This window comes from Lucilia cuprina, chromosome 5, assembly GCF_022045245.1.
Source record: "Lucilia cuprina isolate Lc7/37 chromosome 5, ASM2204524v1, whole genome shotgun sequence".
In the NCBI taxonomy this organism is placed as follows: Eukaryota; Metazoa; Arthropoda; class Insecta; order Diptera; family Calliphoridae; genus Lucilia; species Lucilia cuprina.
Window position 1 is genome coordinate 42705976 of NC_060953.1, and position 22112 is coordinate 42728087.

Below are 22112 nucleotides of genomic sequence, written 5' to 3' on the forward strand. Positions count from 1 at the left end.
CTATAGACTAGACTATAGACTAGACTATAGACCAGACTATAGACTAGACTATAGACTAGACTATAGACTAGACTATAGACTAGAATATAGACTAGACTATAGACTAGAATAGTTAGTTTGTTTTATAACCTAAGGGCCTTTACTTGAACCTTTAACTTTTCCCAAAATGAAAACATACCTTCAAATCCCTTACCAGATCACAATGTTTGAATATCAGTTTTTTCTTTTTACTATTTGTGATCTTTTTTTTCGTTGCAAGTCTTAACATAAAACACGACAAGCAACAGGTTGCCAACATTAAAATAACATGCAACATATTATAGCAGAAACAGCAAAACTCCTCTACACATACTACCATTATTATTATTAGTAAGTAGTATTATTGTAGTTAAGTACTACGAATAAATAGGTGGTTGGTTGGTTGTTTGATTTCTTCCAAAACCAATTCTATTTGGATTTTATTCGTTTGGTATTTTATTTTTGCTGTAGATTTTGTATTAAATTGCATTTCGCCACAAATAAATTTCGAGATAGATTTATTTCAGAGTGTTGTAATATGAAAAGAGAAAAAAATCTTCTACTTTTTTTTTTCTTTTTATAAAGTTATTTATCTGGCACCTTTTATATGCATTTATATTTGTGTTGTAGGAATTGTTTGGAAAAAAAAACATTTTAAAATTACAATTTACAGTTGTAGTTTGACTTTCAAATGAGGGGGAAACTATATGTATTATTTGATTTGAACAAGTGGCAAAAGGGAAGATTTTTATTGTTATTGCCACCACAAAAAATCGTGTTAATCGTGTTGTTGTGGTAAAATATTTACAATTGAAGTGATTTAGGAAAAAAATATGTGTTATTAATTTATAATTCGTTATTAGTTATTATGCTTCTTTCTCTCTCTCTTGTTAACCTTTCTAAAGATTTATTAAAGTTTTTTTTTTCTATTTCATTGACAGGTTGTACAAAAGTTTATACCAAAAGTTCACATTTAAAGGCACACCAAAGGATTCATACAGGTAAGAAATGAGTTTGTTTAATCGTTTATTAGTTTTATTTGTTATTTAATTACTAATTAAAGCGCGAAATGCTAGAGATATTACTTTTTGCTGTTTTTCTTATGTTTGCTAATTAAAAGGTTTGTGTCTTAAATCTTTTGAATTTCAGTTTTGAGTTTTTTGAAAAGATAATTTTTTTCTTTAAAGATGAATTTAAAATTATAAGAAAAGAACATTGCTAACGATATAATGAAGACAAATTAAAAAAAATTGATCTGTTTATTTTCGAGAATATTCCAAAAATCTGTACGAATAATTCCTTTAAAAGAGTAAATTTTTTCTATAGTGTAGCATATTTTAAGGCATTTTCTGAAATAGAATTTCTGAGACAATTTAATTTTTTTCCACAACAGCCCACGTAAGTTGGTGATTAAAATTAATGTGCTATTTCCATTAACAAAAAAAATTCTTAAAAATTTCTGTTTATTTTCAAGAATATTCCAAAAATCTGTACAAATATTCCAATTAAAGAAGTAATTTTCCCTAAAGTGTAGCATATTTTAAGGCAGTTTTTAAACTAGAAACTCTAAGGCAATTTAATTTCTTTTCTACAACAGCCGACGTCAGCAGGTGATTAAAATAAACGTGCTATTTTTTCTTAAAGAAAAAAATCTTAAAAATTTCTGTTTAATTTCAAGAATATTCCAAAATTTTGTTTGAATAGTTCCTTGAAAGGAATAAGTTTTCCCTAAAGTGTAGCATATTTTAAGACAATTTTTAAACTAGAAACTCTAAGACAATTTAATTTCTTTTCTACAATAGCCGACGTTAGCAGGTGATTAAAATAAACGTGCTATTTTTTTAAACAAAAAAAATCTTAAAAATTTCTGTTTATTTTCAAGGATAAGTATTCCAAAAATCTGTACAAATAGTTCCATTAAAGAAGTAAGTTTTCCCTAAAGTGTAGCATATTTTAAGGCAATTTTTAAACTAGAATTCTTGAGACAATGTAATTTCTTTTCTACAAACGGCCCACGTTAGCAGGTGATTAAAATTAATGTGCTATTTTTTCTTTAACAAAAAAATTCTTAAAAATTTCATTTATTTCTTGTTTTTTTTTTTTGTAAAGAATTCATAACAAAAGAATAAATTGCAATATATTGTTGAAAGGAAAGAGAAGAATAATAATGGAAAATTTCATTTGTAAAAATAAAATATAATGAAATAAAATTATATTATTCTTTCATTCATTTGCTGACCCATTCATTCAACAACAGGCTCTTTAAAATGCATGTTATATGTTTGTATGAAGTGTAGTGTTATGTACCGAGATGTTCAGACGTTCTGTTGGATTGGATTATTTAGTAGTTTGGTTGAATGGTTGATTCGTTTGTTCATTCATCACTTAACCTAATTTATAAGAGGTAGTTTGTGTATTGTGAACAGAAAAAAGGCAATTTTTTTGCCACTGCCACTGCCACTTGTACCATGTTTATGTTGCGTTGTTTGTTCTTTATTCACTTGCTCACTGACTGACTTCTTGATTGTTGTTGTTGAGGTTGCTGTTGTTGTTGTTGCTGCATCAGCTTCTGTTATTATTGTTGCTGATATAACGTAATACAACAACTTAACATAGTGACCCATAAAAGCTACAATAACAACACATAGCAATAAAGTGCATTCATTGCTCATGTTCCGTTTACACAACAAGAATCCAACAACATTGAAATCAAGACTATAGAAATTGTTTCCATATAAACCAGAGAAGTTGTAAAAGAAGTAGAAAAAGAAGAAGAAGAAGAAGAAAAAAAAAAAAGGATGTTGATCTGTGTATACAACAAGAGGCGTGCTGTATTAAACAATTCATACTCTAAAAGATTTAGTTAGTAGAACGTGTCCATACCTCATTACGAAACCTTTAAACTAAATTCTGTTTTTTTTTTCTTTTTTCTCTCTACTTCTTGCTATTCCTACTACAGCAACTGCTTGCTGCTGCCGCTGCTGTATACAGCAATGTAATATTTGCTAAAAAGGTGGCTTGTTTTCATTATAAAAACACTTAAAAATAAACTCTTAAAGTTGTTGTTGCTACTGCCATAGCAATTTGATGATGTTTAAATATTTATAATCAACAAGTATGCTTTAGTTAGTCACTGATTTTAAGATCTTGTAGTTGAAATTGAGATTTAATCAAATAATTGAGATAATGAATATAATCTGTGTTGTAACTAGATTAATACTAGTTGTTAGATATTTTAATGAGTTTATGACAGTTTTAAGGAGACTTGCTTTCAAAGAAGAAGAGGAAAATTAAATTAGTTTAAATTGTGGTTGGTTTGTTAGGAATCATTATAATTATGAAAGAGGAAAATAGTGAAATAAATTTGTTGCAATTAGTTTATGTTAGGAAAATAATGAAATAATATCTAGAACAAATATGATATTTTAGAATAGATCAGCTAGCGTGGTGAGTTTATATTGAAAGCTATGAAACGTCTTAAGAATTTTAAAGAAGTTTTTTGTTTAAAAACTTACTGTGGAAAAGGCAAAAAGGATATTTTTGACACTTCAGCTGTTTTTACACAATTTCAAGAAAAAAATTTTTTTCTTAAAAGCTTTTTGAGAAAAAACCTTAGGATATTTTAGAAAAAACTTATAAAAACTTTTGGTAAAAGAGGCGAAGGGATATTTCCAAGGATTCAGTTCTTTTTTTTATAGAATTTAAAATAAAAATTCGAAAAACTTTTAATTGAAAAGATTTCTAAACAAAAACTTTTTAACGCTAAAACAAAGTTTTATTACTTTAAGCTTTTATATGATCTTTAGTAGACAAGTTTTTTCACGATTTACTATACAAAACCTTTGTAAGATTTTAAAGAAAAATGCTTATTGAGAAAAGACCTATTAAGGTTTTTTGAAACAAAACTTATTTTTAATCTTTTTTAAGGAAAATTAGTTTCAAAGCTTTTTAAGAAGGAGTTAACTTTTTTAATCTTTTTAAGATTTTGAAATTATATATTTTTTAAAAAAAACCTTCTAAAGCTTTTAACAATTTAAATTAATTTTTTTTAATATAAAAGAAATTTTTAAGGTTTGTAAAAACAAAATTCTTTTAGTTTTTTTTAAAAACGAAAGCTCTTTTATGCAATTCAACCAAACAAAGCTTTTTAAGCACTTGCGTGAAAACCATTTTTTATGAAAGCTTTATTTTATTATCTTTTTCCTAGAAAGCTTTTTTATTATAATTTTTTCGACTTTTTTAGAAAAAAATGATTGATTATATTTACGATTTTGAAGTTAAATATTGCTTTATAATAAAATCCTTTTTAAGATTTTCTCAAGATTTTCTCAAGATTTTTTAAACAAAAAGCTTTTTTGGATTTTTGAAAAAAAAACTATTTTTAACATATATTTTTTAAGCTTTTTGAGCAGTAAAAGTCTTTCAGGATTTTCAAAGTTATTTTAAGAAATAAAATATTTTGTTAAATTAAAAAAGGTTTTTTTGATTCTTAAGCTAAATTTTGAACCCCAAAAAGCTCTAAGAGTTTTTTTTAGTAAAAAGCTTTAGACAAAAGTTTTTTTTTGGGAATTTTTTAACTTTATAGAAACATAAATTTTTTAAAGTTTTTTAAGAAAAACTATTTTAAGAGCTTTTAAGAAAAAAAGTGTTAAAACACTTTTGCAAGCTTTTCTTATATGTTCCAAGTAAAAGGCAATGAATGCTTTTTAAAGCAGTTGAGGAAAAAGCTTTGTTATGCTTTTTAAGACAAAAAGCTATTTAAGAAAAAAGCTTTTGGATGTTTCTTAAAAAAAGTTTTTAAACGCTTTTTAAGAGAAAAGCTTTTATATGCTTTTTAAGAAAAAAGCTTTTATATGCATTTTAATGTTTTTAACTAAAAGAGCTTTTTTAAACTTTACAAAAAAAAAAAACCTTTTTGTAGATTTATAAACCTTGTTTTTATAAACAAAATATTTTCTAGCTGTTTGAGATAAAAAGCATTTTTAGAATTTTTAATATTAGTTTCTTACTAGTTTCTTAAAGCTTTAATGAAAAATCAAATTAATCTTTAATAAAAGCTTTTAATACAAAGCTCTATTATGACTTCTCGCAATAACACTATGTTCTTTCTTTGAAAAAGAAAATTTTCAAGAAAATCAGCTTTCTCAGACTCTTAAGAAAAAACAGTGTTCGATAAAAGCTAAAAAGCTTTTTGATTATTATTTTTTCTTTTTTTGAAATTAGTTTCACGTTTCTTTAATAAGCTCTTTTGAAGAGATAAGTTTTTTGAAATAAATATTTTGAAGAAAAGAGCTTTTGATTAGTTTTCAAAAACAATCTGTTTTTATTTAATATTAAAGTAAAAATTTAAGATTTTCTTCCCTTCAAACTGTAAATAAAAATCTAAAAATTAGTAAATATTTCAAAATTAAATAGAAAAAAATATTTAATGCTTAAAGCTGATTGTTTTGCAGTTTCATTTAATAAAAGCTTTAATAAATCACCACATAACCCACAATTAATTATCAGCATTATATACCATAAAAATTGCTTGTAAAACTAGCCACAAGATGAATGAACAAAATGAGTGAATACAACACAAGACTGGCAGACATTTACGTTATTTATTTAAGAGACTTTTTCGTAAAGCTCTTTTTTTGTTGTTGTTGTTGTTTTAAATAAAAAGAAAATAAATGCTGCAATTTAATTTTATTAATTTGTGTGCTTGTTTTTGCAATCAGGCGTATATAAAAATGTAATGAAATGATTTCAAATGCTCAGAAACAAAAAGGCGCAAAAAAATTATACAAATCTTTATGTATAGATGTAACAAAACTCAAAAATTATTTGAACAGACAAATTTTAGCGCATGTAATCTGAGTCACAGTCATACTACATATTTTTGGGGGGGAGGGGGGAAATTTTTTTTTTTTTCTATTTATACTGACATCACTAGTTATTTTTGTTTGAGTTTAAGTTTTTGTTGGTGTAAGAAAAGAAAAACTACTACATACTCTACTGCCGCAATAACTTACTCGGTCAGAAGGAAGCTGTTTTTATGTGGACTAATGTTAACTATGACCAAAGATCTGTTTGTTGGTTTTCAGAGGGAGATCATGTTATTTAAGTTTGAAACCCACTATTTTTTTGGAGGTTTTTATATTGTTGGATGATTTTGTAATAAGACATCGTCCATGAGGCTTTTGCTGTTGTTGTTGATAATGATGATGCAACAACGCATGGTTTAAAGCACGAAAGGCGTTCAGAAAAATCTAAACAATCAACATTTGTTTCTTCCATGTGGAGTGATTTTTCTTCGACTTTTTTTTCTTTTTGTATAATTTAATGCATAAAAATTTGACCACAAGACTTTTAAATCACGTTTTGCGAAATCCACAAATAGAAAAATAAAAACACAACAACATAGATTTTAAATTGAAAAATTATTTAGACAAACGGCAGCAAATTTAACAGATTTGTTGTTTGCTCTTAAAGAATAAATAAGTATAATGGATTTTGAAATGTTATAATTTTAGACGCCCAGCTGAATGTGTTGATTTTGATGCAATTTGTTTTGGGAACTTTTTTTTTGAAAAAGTTTATGCAAAGTGTGGTAATCTGTAATACTAGTGCAATTATTGGTAAATATTTAGTTGCCATCAAATTTTTAAAACAAAGTTGTGCAACATTTCTTACTTGGAAAAAATATTTTTAATCTTTTTGAAGCTTTTAATGAAAAAGCTTTGTTACACTTTTTAAGACAAAAAGCTTTTTAATACTTTTAAAGAAAAAAGCTTTTTAAAGCTTTGTAAGAAAAAGCTTTTATATGAATTTTAATGCTTTTAAATAAAAAAGCTTCTTTAAAGTTTCTAACAAAAAATACTTTTATAAACTTTGCAGATTTATAACCCTTTTTGAAGTAAAAAAGCTTTTTAGAAAAAAAAAAAACGTTTTGAATGATTCTAACTCTTGTTTCGTATGCATTTTACATCTTAAACAAACAATTTAATGAAATTTAGGAAAAAGCTTTTAATGCTAGATAATAAAGAAGTATTTTGTTTAAAAAAAGATTTAAATAAAACCTTTTTTATAAAGACTAAAAGATTTTTTGCTTTTTTAAAATCCTATTTAAATTTTAAGCTTTCTAAAGGGACAAAATATTTAAGAAATTAAAAAAAGCTTTTTGAAGTTTTTTTAAGAAAACTCTTATTGAAGCTTTTTGAGAAAATAACGTTTATACAACTATTTAATGGTAAAGCGTACTCAGAAACCCTAATTTTGAAACTTTTAGAAAACTAACATTTTAAAGTTCTTAAAGTTTAACTGTCTTATTCATAAACATTTATCAAAAGTTTATAGAACAAATTTTGTGTGAAAATTTGATTTATTGTAAGATTTTTAAGTAAAAAAACTTTTGAAAACTTTTTAATAAAATTATTAAAAAAAATAGATTTCTTAAGAAAAGATTCTGTTTGAAGTTTTTTACAAAGTTTATGAAAGAAAATAAAGTTTTTGAAGTAAAAAATATCTTGAAAATTTGTTCGTTAAATAAATTTGAGGAAATAAGCTTTTCAAGAAAAGCGAAGCATTACGAAAAAGCTTTTGAAAGAAAATAATGTTTTTGAAGCCCTTTAAGAACTTTTACAAAAGAACTTTTAACAAAAACATAATTTTGAAGCTTTAGGAAATATAAAATTTTAAAGCTTTTAAAAGTAAAAACTTGTTGGAAGAATTTTAAGCAAAAATTAAAAAAATAACTTTAAAAAAAATTAATTTTAAGAAATAAACTTTTACAGAAAGGAGGGATTTAACAGTTTTGAGATAAAACTTTTAGTTCAACAGAGAAACATAAAATAAGCTTTCGAAAGAAAATGATGTATTTTAAAGCATTTTATGTATAAAAGTCTTTAAGCTTTTTAGGGAAAGGCTCTTTTGATATTTTAAGAGATATTTTAAATAATAAGCTTATTAAGATAACAACATTATAAAGTTTAAGATAAAAGCATTTTTAAAGCTGTTTAAGTAAAAATCTTTTAATGAAAAAAAATTAATCAAGTTTATTAGTAAAAAAGCTTTTTAAGAAAAAGTATTTTTTTAATATTTTATTAAAAAAGTTTTTAAGAAAAATAAACTTTATTAAGTTTTTCCGTATAAGAGCTTTTTTATGAAAAACCTGAGAAAAAAAGCTTTTTAAGAAAAAATATTTTAAAGTAAATAGCTTTTTAAGAAACCAACCTGTTTAAAATTTTTAGAACAAAAGCTTTTTTAGGGAAACTTTTTGGAATAAAAGAAAATTTTAAGAAGCTTTTTAAGGAAAAAATACGTAAAGCTTTTTTAAAAAATTCAGTTCAAATAGATAACAAACCAAAACCCAAATAATTTTGGCAAATAACTTTTTGTTAACTATTTTGTTCCATCATATACATTCGCCTAACATTTCCTACCTGAAAAAATGACATAAATTTTTCCTACTAATGTCAGTTTGTCATCTTTTCAAATTTAAATTTTAAGCAAATTTTAAACTCTAGTGGTCATACCTTTTTTTCAATAAAAAAGGCATTTATTCATTCCTTTTGAAATATTTATTTATTTTTTTCCATTTTATTTTAATAACAATTGACATTTAAATAGTTTATGCATAAAAAATGCAATCACTAGTATTTTATATCAAATGATATGTAGATTTTTTTCGTAAATTTATTATTTTGAAAAAAAAAAACAGAAATGTTTAAAAAATTTTTTTGGTATTTGTTTGTTAATGTGATATTTTAACAGATTATAAATAATGTGTTGACTACTTTTGGTTAATAATATCTTTTTATAGTTTTTTTTTTTGTTAAGCTACCATCATCTTATGTTGCTGTTGTTGTTTTTTTAATAAAAACTAACAGAAATTGTCAGTAAACGTATATTTGGGGTGTAAACAGCTAAAATTATGCAAATAAGTGAAAATGTCAGAATATTTTTTTTTAATCATCTTAAGTCAAAAGGTGGCTATTAAAAAAAATATGTACACAGTTAATATTTAAGGAAAAATTACAGCAATATTTTCCGATTTTTAATACAAACAAAAAGGTTGATTGATTTTTGTGCCAAAAAAAAATTATTAGAATCTTTAATTTTTTAAAAATTAAGAATATTTCATTTTCTGGAATATTAAACAGTATTTGTAAATGCCACAAAATCACCTTCTTGACCTCTTTAAATTGACATCACAAACCCAACAAATCTGCGGCAGCAAGCTAAAAAATTATAAATAAGGTTTTTTTATTTTTCTTTGTAGTAACAGATATGTATACTAGACTATATACCAGACTGAAGATTTGACTATAGACTAGACTATAGACTAGACTATAGACTAGACTATAGACTAGACTATAGACTAGACTATAGACTTGACTATAGACTAGACTATAGACTAGACTATAGACTAGAACATAGACTTGACTGTAGATAAGACTATAGACTAGACTATAGACTAGACTAGACTATAGACTAGACTATAGACTAGACTAGACTATAGACTAGACTATAGACTAGACTATAGACTAGACTATAGACTAACTATAGACTAGACTATAGACTAGACTATAGACTAGACTATAGACTAGACTATAGACTAGACTATAGACTAGACTATAGACTAGACTATAGACTAGACTATAGACTTGACTATAGACTTGACTATAGACTTGACTATAGACTAGACTATAGACTAGACTATAGAATAGACTATAGACTAGACTATACTATAGAATAGACTATAATATAGACTTGACTAGAATATAGACTAGACTATAGACTAGACTATAGACTAGACTAGACTATAGACTAGACTAGACTAGACTATAGACTAGACTATAGACTAGACTATAGACTAGACTATAGACTAGACTATAGACTAGACTATAGACTAGACTATAGACTAGACTATAGACTAGACTATAGACTAGACTATATACTAGACTATAGACTAGACTATAGACTAGACTATAGACTACACTATAGACTTGACTGTAGACTAGACTAAAGACTTGAATATAGACCATACTATAGACTAGATTATAGACTAGACTATAGACTAGACTATAGACTTGACTATAGACTAGACTATATACTAGACTATAGACTTGACTATAGATTGGACTATAGACTAGACTATAGACTAGACTATAGACTAGACTATAGACTAGACTATAGACTAGACTATAGACTAGACTATTGACTAGACTAGACTAGACTAGACTATAGACTATAGACTATAGACTATAGACTATAGACTATAGACTATAGACTATAGACTATAGACTATAGACTATAGACTATAGACTAGACTAGACTAGACTAGACTATAAACTAGACTAGACTATAGTCTAGTCTATTGTCTAGTCTATAGTCTAGTCTATAGTCTAGTCTATAGTCTAGTCTATAGTCTAGTCTGTAGTCTAGTCTATAGTCTAGTCTATAGTCTAGTCTATAGTCTAGTCTATAGTCTAGTCTATAGTCTAGTCTATAGTCTAGTCTATAGTCTAGTCTATAGTCTAGTCTATAGTCTAGTCTATAGTCTAGTCTATAGTCTAGTCTATAGTCTAGTCTATAGTCTAGTCTATAGTCTAGTCTATAGTCTAGTCTATAGTCTAGTCTATAGTCTAGTCTACAGTCTAGTCTATAGTCTAGTCTATAGTCTAGTCTATAGTCTAGTCTATAGTCTAGTCTATAGTCTAGTCTATAGTCTAGTCTAGTCTATAGTCTAGTCTATAGTCTAGTCTATAGTCTAGTCTAGTCTATAGTCTAGTCTATAGTCTAGTCTATAGTCTAGTCTATAGTCTAGTCTATAGTCTAATCTATAGTCTAGTCTATAGTCTAGTCTATAGTCTAGTCTATAGTCTTGTCTATAGTCTAGTCTATAGTCTAGTCTATAGTCTAGTCTATAGTCTAGTCTATAGTCTAGTCTATAGTCTAGTCTATAGTCTAGTCTATAGTCTAGTCTATAGTCTAGTCTATAGTCTAGTCTATAGTCTAGTCTATAGTCTAGTCTATAGTCTAGTCTATAGTCTAGTCTATAGTCTAGTCTATAGTCTAGTCTATAGTCTAGTCTATAGTCTAGTCTATAGTCTAGTCTATAGTCTAGTCTATAGTCTAGTCTATAGTCTAGTCTATAGTCTAGTCTATAGTCTAGTCTATAGTCTAGTCTATAGTCTAGTCTATAGTCTAGTCTATAGTCTAGTCTATAGTCTAGTCTATAGTCTAGTCTATAGTCTAGTCTATAGTCTAGTCTATAGTCTAGTCTATAGTCTAGTCTATAGTCTAGTCTATAGTCTAGTAACTAGTCTATCCTTTAGTATAGTCTTTAGACTAGTCTAAAGTCAGGTCTAGTCTATTATTTAGTTTGTAGTCTAGTCTACAACTAGAGTTCAACAATAAACTTGCAGTAATACAAGGAATCCAATAGATAATCTCACCTACTTCTTACTTTATAATAAATTAAATGAAACCCAAATTTCGATCGCCTTAATTACTTAATTAACCACTAATTATATTCACCGTAATCCCTTATAAAGATATTTTGTCGAATCATGTATAGAAAAAGAAGACAATTCTCTGTTCCTTTGTTTTTTGCTAAAAAAAATTTAAAGTAAAAGTTTTTTTATTGTTTGTTTTATAATATTAATCAAAATTCCAACACGAAATGAATACAACGCCGACAACAGGGGTTTTTTTGTTGGATTTTTATTTACCTTAATTTTAATTTTACTCTATAAGAATGTTCAGAGATTTTTAACAATTTTTATATTATTTTTGGGGAGATATCAAGCTAAAGAAATAAAACCAAAAAAATGTTATCAATTATATGAATATAATAATAACTTTTTTTATGACATTCATGCAAAAGATCTACGTTACGATTTATTTTATTTTTAAGTTTTCTGTTTTGTAATGTCAAGATGATAAAATGTGTCTATAGACAATATAAAGTTGGGTAGACATCGAATTTGAAGCACTCTGTCATAAATTTCAAAAGTTTTGTGTTGGTTAAGATATCTGACCATTAAAAGCTGCTTAAAACTTTTATATTAAGGCTTTTGAGCTTTTTATAAAATAAAGCTTAAAACGCTTTAATTTACATACATTAATACATATATGAAAATAAAACGTACCAGCAGTTTGACAAAAAGTCAATGCACACTGCTTGTTACGTTCTCCACCAATAGAGTTTTTTACAAGCTTTATCTAGAACTTATTATACCGATGAATATATTTAAAAAGTGTGTCAATATATAAAACAAAATTAAAATGCATATAAACAAAATCACAACACTGCACTTATATACGAATGAAATTATTATGTTATTTTTATTATTAAACACAAAAAAATCACAACCATAATAATAATAAGAAAATATAAAAATTTCGTAGAAATTTTTATTAACAATTGTTTGGTGATTAAATGGTTGTTACGTACGAGACGAATGAGTGAGTCTCAGTAATCACAAAATTTTTATGAATTTTTTTTTGTCAAGACTTAAATAAATAAAACAAATGACACAGTTTTTTTTTCAACCACAATTTTTATGAAGGATTTGTAACGTTTTTTTTTGTAGTTGTAAGTCTGACGATGACAAATCTTGGTGAAATCTTATATATAATCTCGTTGTTGTATTGATGTTTAAGCATTTCTGTTGTTTTCTTTTTGTATATTTATTTTTTTTTAAATTTAATTGTCATTGAATTTATTAAAAGCTTTTAGTGTATTCGTTAACAATTTGAAAAAAAAATATTGTTCTACCTAATGTATGAACATGAATAAGTGCTTTAATTGTATAATAAATTTATGAGAGTTTTTCTTTGATTGTTTGTTTAATGTATAAAATAAATGGAGTTAATAATTGGAAAATTTCTAAGACATCAAATTATAATTCAAATCAATTCCAACTGATCAGAATATAAGTTTTCGTTTTGTACCTTCTTTCATTTTTGAGTAAGTTGGTAACACTCAAAAATGTGTGTAAAACCCAAAAATATTGGCCTTACACCTTTAATTATACCAATCGGCTTTGAATCGATTTCTGAGTTGATTTAGCTATGTCTGTCCGTCTATCTGTCTATCTGTCTATCTGTCTGGGATCATAATTAAGTTAAATATTCTAGTAAGTCAACAAAAAACCGGCAAAACTTAGTTTTATAGAATTTTTAACAACACTACCGATTTTTGCAATGATCGGACCCTAGTTCCCATATAAACTCCTCGTCAGAAAATGACTTTAAAATTCACTTATCAACTGATATTGCTCATCATATAATGAAGAAGAATTAAACCTATAGTGTATGTGTATCAACTTAGCGTCAGTAGAATTTTCTTATCCTATAACGCGTGTTATGTAATGGCAATATTGAGCTCCTCTGGTCTATAGTCAAAAATAACATAATTATAGGCTTCAATCGTTAAGTCTGTGTCATAACCAAATAAATTAATTTACTTGACTTTTCTATATATTTATAGATTTTAACTAAATATTTTTCATAGAAAATTTCATAATTTTTTTTTTTTAATTCCTCAAAATATTTGCAAATTTTAAAAATGTTTTTTTTTTCGTGCTTTTGATAAATATCAAATAAATATGGAAAAAATATATATTTTCAAATAAATCCATCCAGAAGAAAATGTTATTTTATATAATTAAAATCAATATTTTTAGTTTCAGTTACTATAAACATTTCTATAGAGAATATAAATAATTTGAAAAGTGAAAAATAAAAACTTCAAATAAAATCATAAATTTGTTAACTTCAATATTTTCTGAATATTTCAATTAAATAAAGCCACGTTTTTCATAAGAAATTCAATTTATTTGTTATAAAATATACACCTTTAGTTGATGGTAATCTTACACAAAGTATTCAACGAATTGTTAATGAATATGAAATAATATTTTTATTTGCTTTTGAAAACACAAAAAAATTAAATGGAAAACTTTAATTGTAATTATTTCTAAAATGAAGCTTTGTCTAAAGCTTTAAGCTTTCTTGTATCCTTCAATTTCACCACCTTTCGTTTCTACTCTTTTATTTTCCAGAGAAAGTAACACGATTAATATATTTGTGAGAACTTTTTTTAAAGCTGTGTTAAAGCTTTTCTATCTTTAAGCTTTTCTTGTTAGCACTAGCTGTTATTAAGTAAAGAACTTACTTTCTCAATGTATTTGTAAGTCTTAATGCCTGAGTGTTATTTCTCTTAAAAATAGTACTGTTAATGCTTTTCTATATTTAAGCTTTTCTTCTTAATACTTGCTGTTATAAAGTAGGGCACCCTCAACTTCGTTTCTAACCTAAATATAAAATTCTAACTTCTATTAAACTTGGTAGTAAACCTGGCAGTAGTTCTGCATATTTTTCTTCATCTCCATTTACTGACAAATGTTTTCTATTCGGTTTTTTGTTTATTTCTTCTAGAAAACAAAACAAAAAGAACAAAAAAAGTTTTCGTTTCGTTTGTATTTTAGCATTTATTTGCAATTGATTTCATTTTTATTATTGTTATGTAGCTGAGACGATCGATGTCTTAGTCTGGCCAAAACACGTATTAGCATTTATTATTGTCTATAGACCCATGTCTCCATGATTCCATAACAACAACAACAACAACACGCTGCAGCATATATAAATCTAATGGTGGTGCTGCAGCAGCAGCAACAGGCAACTGCTGCAATCATGGTGGTTGGTGTAAGTGTATGTACATGTTGCATTTATGTTCTTGTCAATTGTTTTAATGTTTGTTAGAAATATGTATGTAAGTAAAGAAACATAGAAAAAATCTTTTTTTCTTAAGTTTCTTGTCTTGTTTCAACGCTTGTTTTCTGTTTTAATTTTCTTTGTTTTTTTTCTCTTGATTTTTTTTCTTCATTTATTTAGATTTTTTGTTGTGTATATGTGTGTGTGTGTTAACATTCATCCATGAATTAGAATTGATTTTGCAACTAAGCAATTGCATTTGTTAGTTATTAAAAGTGTATGTTTATAGTACAACAAAACAAAAAAAAACTTTTTTTTATAGTTTTTAGCATATTTTTAACAAAATATAGTTTGTTCGTATAAACGACATTTGACAAATTGTTTTTGATGTATTGTATATTTTAATTAAAAAAAAAATAAAAATAAAAAAATCTTAACAAATGCAAGTTTATGAAAAAAGTATATAAAAAAATATAAAAATATTATTTCAAGATTAACAACGTGGGAAAATATTGCAAACATGAGCGGTCATATTAAAGTAGTCGAGATAATTAAATTTTTAATGAATATAATTAAAAAAAAAACAATGTTCTAGAATTAAAGATTATTAGATTCGAAAGATTGTAATGAATTCTTAGAATAATTAGTTTTGAAGCTAAAGCTTTAGGCAAATGATTCAAATATTTGTTGAAATACATAAGTGTGAAGAAAAGTATTTACAGCAAATTAGAATTTGCATGGAGTAGCAATTACAATAAAGTTTAGTCGGATTTTTTTCTAAAAATATTTTATATAAAAGTTTTTATAAAAAACATTCTTCCTATACAGCTTTCTTCCTTAAATGCTTTTTTATAAAAAGCATTCTTTCTGAAAAGCTTTCTTGTAAAAAGCCTTCTTCCTAAAAAGCTTTCTCATAAAAAGCTTCTTCTTAGAAAAACTTTTTTATAAAAAGCTTTTTTCTTAGAAAAGCTTTTTTATAAAAAGATATTATCCAAAAAAATATCTTACAAAGAGCTTATCTTAAAACTTTCATTCTAAAAAAATCGTTTCAAAGAATTTTTGGATTCAAGAAAGCTTTTCACACAAAAAGCTTTTTTATTTACACATTTTGTAAAAAAAAAAAATAAGAAAAATTATCAAGTAAACTTGTTTACAAAAAAGTATTTGTCAACTTTATATTTAAAAGCTTTTTATAAAATGTCTTTTACAAAATGCTTTTGTTAGAAATGGATTTTCATAAAATGCTTTTAAAATAAAAAAAAATTTCATAGGTTTTTATATATATTTTCACAATGAGTATTTTTAAAGTTTTTACAAAAAGCAAAAGCTTTTTGGCTCCAAAAAGTTTCTTTCTGGTAAAAACTTTTCTCATAAAAGTAGCTTTTTTATTATAATATTTCCATAAATAATTTTTTTTCTATAAATAGCTTTTTTCAAAGAATTTCTATAAAAAGCTTTTTAAATAAAATACTTTTTAACCAAAAGTATTCTTATAAAAAGCTTTTTTAGAAAATAGTAATTTTCTTATTTTTTTCAAAAAGTTTTCTTAAGAAAAGCTTTTTATTAATATATTTTTTTATAAAAAGCTTTTCATAAAATAATTTTTATATAAATGCTTTATAATAAAAGCTTTCTTATAATAAAGTTTTTTAATAATAAAAGTTTGTTCGTATTAAAAGCTCTTCATGACAAGCTTCTTTATAGAATTTTCGTAAAAAGCTTTTTATAATAAGGATTTTAAATTTTTATACTTTTTTTGCATGAAAAGTTTTATCTTAAAGAAATTGTATTTAAAAGCTCTTATTTTCTTAAAAAAAAAACTTTTTTCCATATCAAAACCTTTTTATAAGAAAAACTTACTTCACTTTAATGTTTTCAAAAGAACAAGCTTTATTCCAAAGAAAATTTAACCATAAATCCCTTATTAAAGTTGTAAAAGTGTTCTTTAAGCAAGTTGCTAAAAGCTCAAATGTTTATTTAACTTAACTGCCTTAAAGTCTCTTTAGTTCGCCGCCTATTAAAACCATTAAAACTAAATAGATTTTAAAAACGTTAAACAAAAAATATTATTCTAAGTCAACCAAAGAAAAAAACCAACCAATTATTCTATTTATATCTAAAACTGCCAATGCATTTTTCATCAAATCAATTAACAATTTACACACAATAACTCAAAGAGTTTGTTTGATTTTTTTTTGTGTGCAAAAACTTCAAATTCAATTTAACAATGTGTTATGATTCATGCATTACACCAATTAATGTTTATTTTTTAACACCTACGCACAAAAAAAAATTACAACTAACAAACAAAATCAACAAAAAACTATAAAACTGTCTATTGTGAGCATAAGAATTGAACTCGAAAAAAAATCAACACAATTTGGGAAAAAAACACATAGAAGAAAAATTAAAACTTGTCTAAAGCAAAAAAGCTTTGTTCCTTTTTTTCATACATAGTCAGCTCTACCAAAAGTAATTTTGTTGCTTAATAACCCTATTTTAATGGGGGCCCCCTCCATTAACAACAACATCAGCATCAATACCAAACAAAAAAGGGGAGCAAATTCAATATTACAGTTATCTTATGATATTAATGTCTAACTGCCGTTTTACTAAATAACTTTTAGTGCTACTGTATGTGTTTTTTATAGTAGTTGCTGTTGTTGTTTGGAAAATTTCTAAGCTTAAGCAGGCTGTTAGATTGCTCTTGCTGTTGCTGCTGCTGCTCTAAGTACATACTCTCATATTATTGTTATTATTGTTGCAATTGCAATTATGTGCCTATTAATGGACTAAATAAGGCGAGCACGCTTATAAATGCTAAAATACTGACAACATCAATCGTTTTCATGAACATGATTGTTGAATTCTGTTAAATAAGAATTTCCACACTAACGAGCTTGATTTTTTTTGTCGCTGTTTGTGTGCTTGCTGTTGTTGTTCATATTTTTGCTGCTGCCACTGCCACTTATGAATGCTCCACTTGCAGTTGTTAGCTGCATTATAGAAACGTTTTTTTTTTCTCTTTTTTTATATTAAAAAGGAACATAAAAGTTACAAAAAGGAAAAAAAAAAACTGAAAATTTTATCTTTAATATTAAAACGCCTGTTTATTTTAGCTGTTGAATTGTTGTCTGCTTGTTTTGTGCTTCGTTGAATGCCTGCTTCTTTGGGTATGACTTTTAATATTGTATTTAGGAAAAATGCCTGTCACATATTATAAGGTTCATTTGTTGCACCACCACTGCCAAATAAACCAAAAAAAAATACTTTGACAATTTTTTGGGCGGAAGTATTGATTTGGTCATTTCATATGTAACAATTAGAAATAGTCTACAGTCTAGTCTAGTCTATAGAGTAGTATGTATGCTAGTATATACTCCAGTCTAAAGTTTAGTCAAAAGACTAATATAAAGTCTAATCTAGTATATAGTCTAATCATATTCTAGTATTGAGTCTTGTCTTTAGTCTAGCCTATTGTGTACTATATTGTCAAATATTGTCAACACTAAGTGCAATTAACTAAACAAGCCTATAGACTAGACTATAAACTAAATCATAGACTAGGGTATATACTAGACTATATACGCGACTATAGACAAAACTAGCCTATAGACTAGACCATAGTCTAGTCTATAGTCTAATATATAGTCTAGTCTATAGTATAGTCTATAGTATAGTTTATAGCTAATCTATAGTCTAGTCTATAGTCTAGTCTATAGTATAGTCTATAGTATAGTCTATAGTATAGTTTATAGTCTAATCTATAGTCTACTCTATAGTCTAGTCTATAGTCTAGTCTATAGTCTAGTCTATAATCTAGTCTATAGTCTAGTCTATAGTCTTGTCTATAGTCTAGTCTATAATCTAGTCTATAGTCTAGTCTATAGTCTAGTCTATAGTCTAGTCTATAGTCTAGTCTATAGTCTAGTCTATAGTCTAGTCTATAGTCTAGTCTATAGTCTAGTCTATAGTCTTGTGTATATTCTATTCAGTAGTGTAGTCCATAGTATATTCTATTGTCTTGTCCACATTCTTGTACATAGTCTTGTCTATAATCTGGTTTGTAGTCAAGTCCAAAGTCTAGTCCATAGTCTTGTCTATGGTCTAGACTTTGGACTTGTCTATAGTGTTGTCCATAGTCTTGTCTAAATTCTTGTCTATGGTCTATAATCTAGTCTATAGTGTATTTTATAGTCTATAGTCTAGTCTATATCGTCCAGTCTTTGGTGTTGGGTATCTAAGATTCCCTAACGCCAAATATTGCTTTACAAAATTTTTTTGTTAGATTTTTTTGTTACAATATTTTTATAAAGACTTTTTCCCCAGCATTTAGTAGACTTTATGTGAACACACATAAGTGCAGTGTATAAGTGTGTAGGCGGTATATTAGCTTCAATCAAAAAATCTGTTGCCAAATTTTGAGTTTAAGTTTGTTCATATGTATAGTGTAGCTTTTTAGCCAAACTTCTTGTTTGGGGATTTAATCAATGCATTATACATTGTCTTGTTAAAAGCAATTATGGTGCATTTTTCCCCTCTTAACTTGATTCAAAATGTGGCAAAAATTTTTCTAAGAGACGTCATTTAAAAAGCTCTTTTTAGCGATTTTAAGGTTTCTGTTTTTTCCTATTTTTCTGTAATAAGTAGATGAAGAAAAAATATGGAGAAAAAATAAAAAGATTTTAATAGAGTTGAGTTCTTGTCTGATATGGCTCATTCATTTGATGGTAGTAGGTTGTGTAGTGTGTTTTTGAAAAGATTTTTGGATTTTTTTTTTCTTTACAGATGATTGGCTGTTTATTGTATTTAGTTGGCGGCTTTAAAGAAAAAAAAATTGTAGATTTTTGACATTTTCCTGGCAGTTGTGATGATTGCTTTGATTTGTTTTGATTTGCATCGTTAACTATTATGACAATAGTAATCAAAACCAATTGCCTGGAGTCTAGCATAAAGAGACTTTAAATCTCTGGTTAGTGATTTAGTTTTTGAATTTGAAAATTTTGTTTTTTTTTTTGTTATTTTCTTAATAAAGGAAATTAAGGTGATGTCAAAGATTTGATAGCAATTTTGTAAGTGTGTTGTAAGTTTTAGTTGGTGGTATAGGAATTTTAATATTATGCAATGTGAATGGAAATTTGTTTAAAGTGAAAATAAAAAACAAAAGACTTAAGCAACAAACTTTATGGACATTTTTTGTATTTTTTTTGGAAAATATGCAGGATTTGTTGATTTTTTTCTCTAATTAGTGACAAAACTGTTGGTTTGTTAGAAAATTAAAACTAAAGAAAGATTTAAATCAATTTTTAATGACAAGTGCTAAGACTGAAAGAAATTTTATATAAATTTGGTTTAAGCCAAACTAACAGTTGTTGTTTTAATTATATTTTGTCACGTTTTAATAAAACTTTTAAAATTTTATAAAAATACTTATGGTTGACTTTTCTTTTTTCCAATTTCAGGTGAAAAACCCTATACCTGTCAATGGCCTGAATGTGAGTGGCGATTTGCACGTTCTGATGAGTTAACGCGTCATTATCGCAAACACACAGGAGCAAAACCCTTTAAGTGTATTGTATGTGAAAGAAGTTTTGCCAGAAGTGATCATTTGGCTTTACATATGAAAAGACATTTACCGAAAAATAAATAAAAAAAAAACAGAAAAACACCATTAAACAATTAAAACTTTAATTTAAATAAAATAATTTAAAAAAAACCTAAAATTATATAAAATTAAAAAAAAAATAAAGCAAAACAAAAGCACACTAATGATGTTCATTATTATCAAACAATCCAAAGGACTTTAGTTATGTTAGTTTAAAAAATTAAAAAAAAGTACTATTATAAAAAAACTAGTTATAAAAAACAACAACAACAAAATAAACCTAAAATATTATTAAAATACAAAATATTTAAAATTAAAAAAAAATAATAATAAAAATTTGTTTTGTTTTATAAAAATATATTTTGTTATCAGAAAAATATTTGCCATAATTATCAATAATTATAAAATAAATTTTAAATTTGTTTTTTTTCTTTTAATTTCTTGTGTATAATTTTTTTTTTAATAATTTATTTTATTGTCCCCCCCCCCTCAACCCAGTAAATTTTGCAACAAAAAAAAAAAACCTACAACTTTAAACCCTAACTTAGCCCTTTTATTTTTAAATAATTTAAAACTATTAACTATTATTTTTAACTTAAATTTTTTTATTGTGTATACGTTTCCTTTTTAAGCAAAAAAAAAAAAATCTTAATAAAATAAATTAAACTTAATAGTTTGTAAAGTATTTAAAATTCCTTAAAAGTAAACTAAAAAGTGTCTTAGAAAAAAAAAGAGAAAAATTGTGTCTTATTGTAAAATTAGTTTTTAAGCTATTAAAATAATTGTAATTTATATAAATGTTTACAAAATAATATTTAATTATTTGTATTAAAAAAAGATAATTCAATTTTTATTTAAATTTAACTATAAATGAAAAGAAATTCCTTAAATGTCATGTTGGTCTTAGTACTTGTGTAGAAAAGAAAGATATAGAAAAAAAGAAATGACAAAGAAATAAAATAGAGTTAATTTAAATGGAAAAAGAAAACAAACCACCAAAGTGCTGGCACAAAAATTTTAATAAAAATTTAAAAAAAAAAATTTAACAAATTGAGTTTTATTTCTAACTAGCTATACCCAGTGTGCGTTGATAGCAATAAACATATTTAAAAAACTCACTTAACTTTTAAAGATGGACCATCAGTTTTCTCCCAGCTATAGAGTCACTACTAAAGCTGAGGGAGGGCAGATTGTCCACTACCTGAAAATATTATATCCCCGGGGACCAAAAACTGAAAAAAACTTACATTGAAAACAAGTAGGAAAGTATAGTCGGGCATGGCCGCCATATAATACCCTACACCATGAGTATATTTTAAATTTTTTTATTTTTTATAAAGAATCTTTAATGAATATTACAATAATTCCAAAATATTTAAGCAAATATTAAGCAAAAATTTCTAAATGAGTCTTTATGTAGGTCAAATCCTCGGTAAATTTGGGAAAAGTATATATTTTTAAATAACAGTTAATTTTGTTGAGTTTCATTGCGATACAAATGGTTACAAGTAAATTTTAGACGTTAAAGACATTTTTTGAAGGGGGCTTAGGTCACATAAGGGCCGATCATTACGGAAATTTGCAGTGTCATTTATATATTATTTGTGCCAATTTTTAGAGAGATAATAGTATATTTGACGTGATTTTGGCATAAAAAGCCCAAATCGGGAGGTACTGTTGTATGGGGGCTAGGTGAAATAATGGACCGATTTCAACCATTTTCAATAGGCTTCGTCCCTGTGTCAAAAAACAAGCTTGGTCCAAATTTCATCAAATTATC

At 25.9% G+C, this 22112-nt stretch overlaps 1 protein-coding gene across 1 annotated transcript in view; it reads left to right on the plus strand.

Moving 5' to 3' along the window:
* The window catches only part of LOC111680601 (dendritic arbor reduction protein 1), an 84090-nt gene extending 63455 nt beyond the window's left edge, over window positions 1-20635 (plus strand). Inside the window, exons 5-6 of the mRNA XM_023442268.2 lie at window positions 960-1019; window positions 20190-20635. Of these exons, the coding sequence (XP_023298036.2) occupies window positions 960-1019; window positions 20190-20377 (248 nt within the window). The 3' untranslated portion in view covers window positions 20378-20635. The remainder of the gene's footprint in view (window positions 1-959; window positions 1020-20189) is intronic.
* Window positions 20636-22112: the final 1477 nt, after the last annotated feature.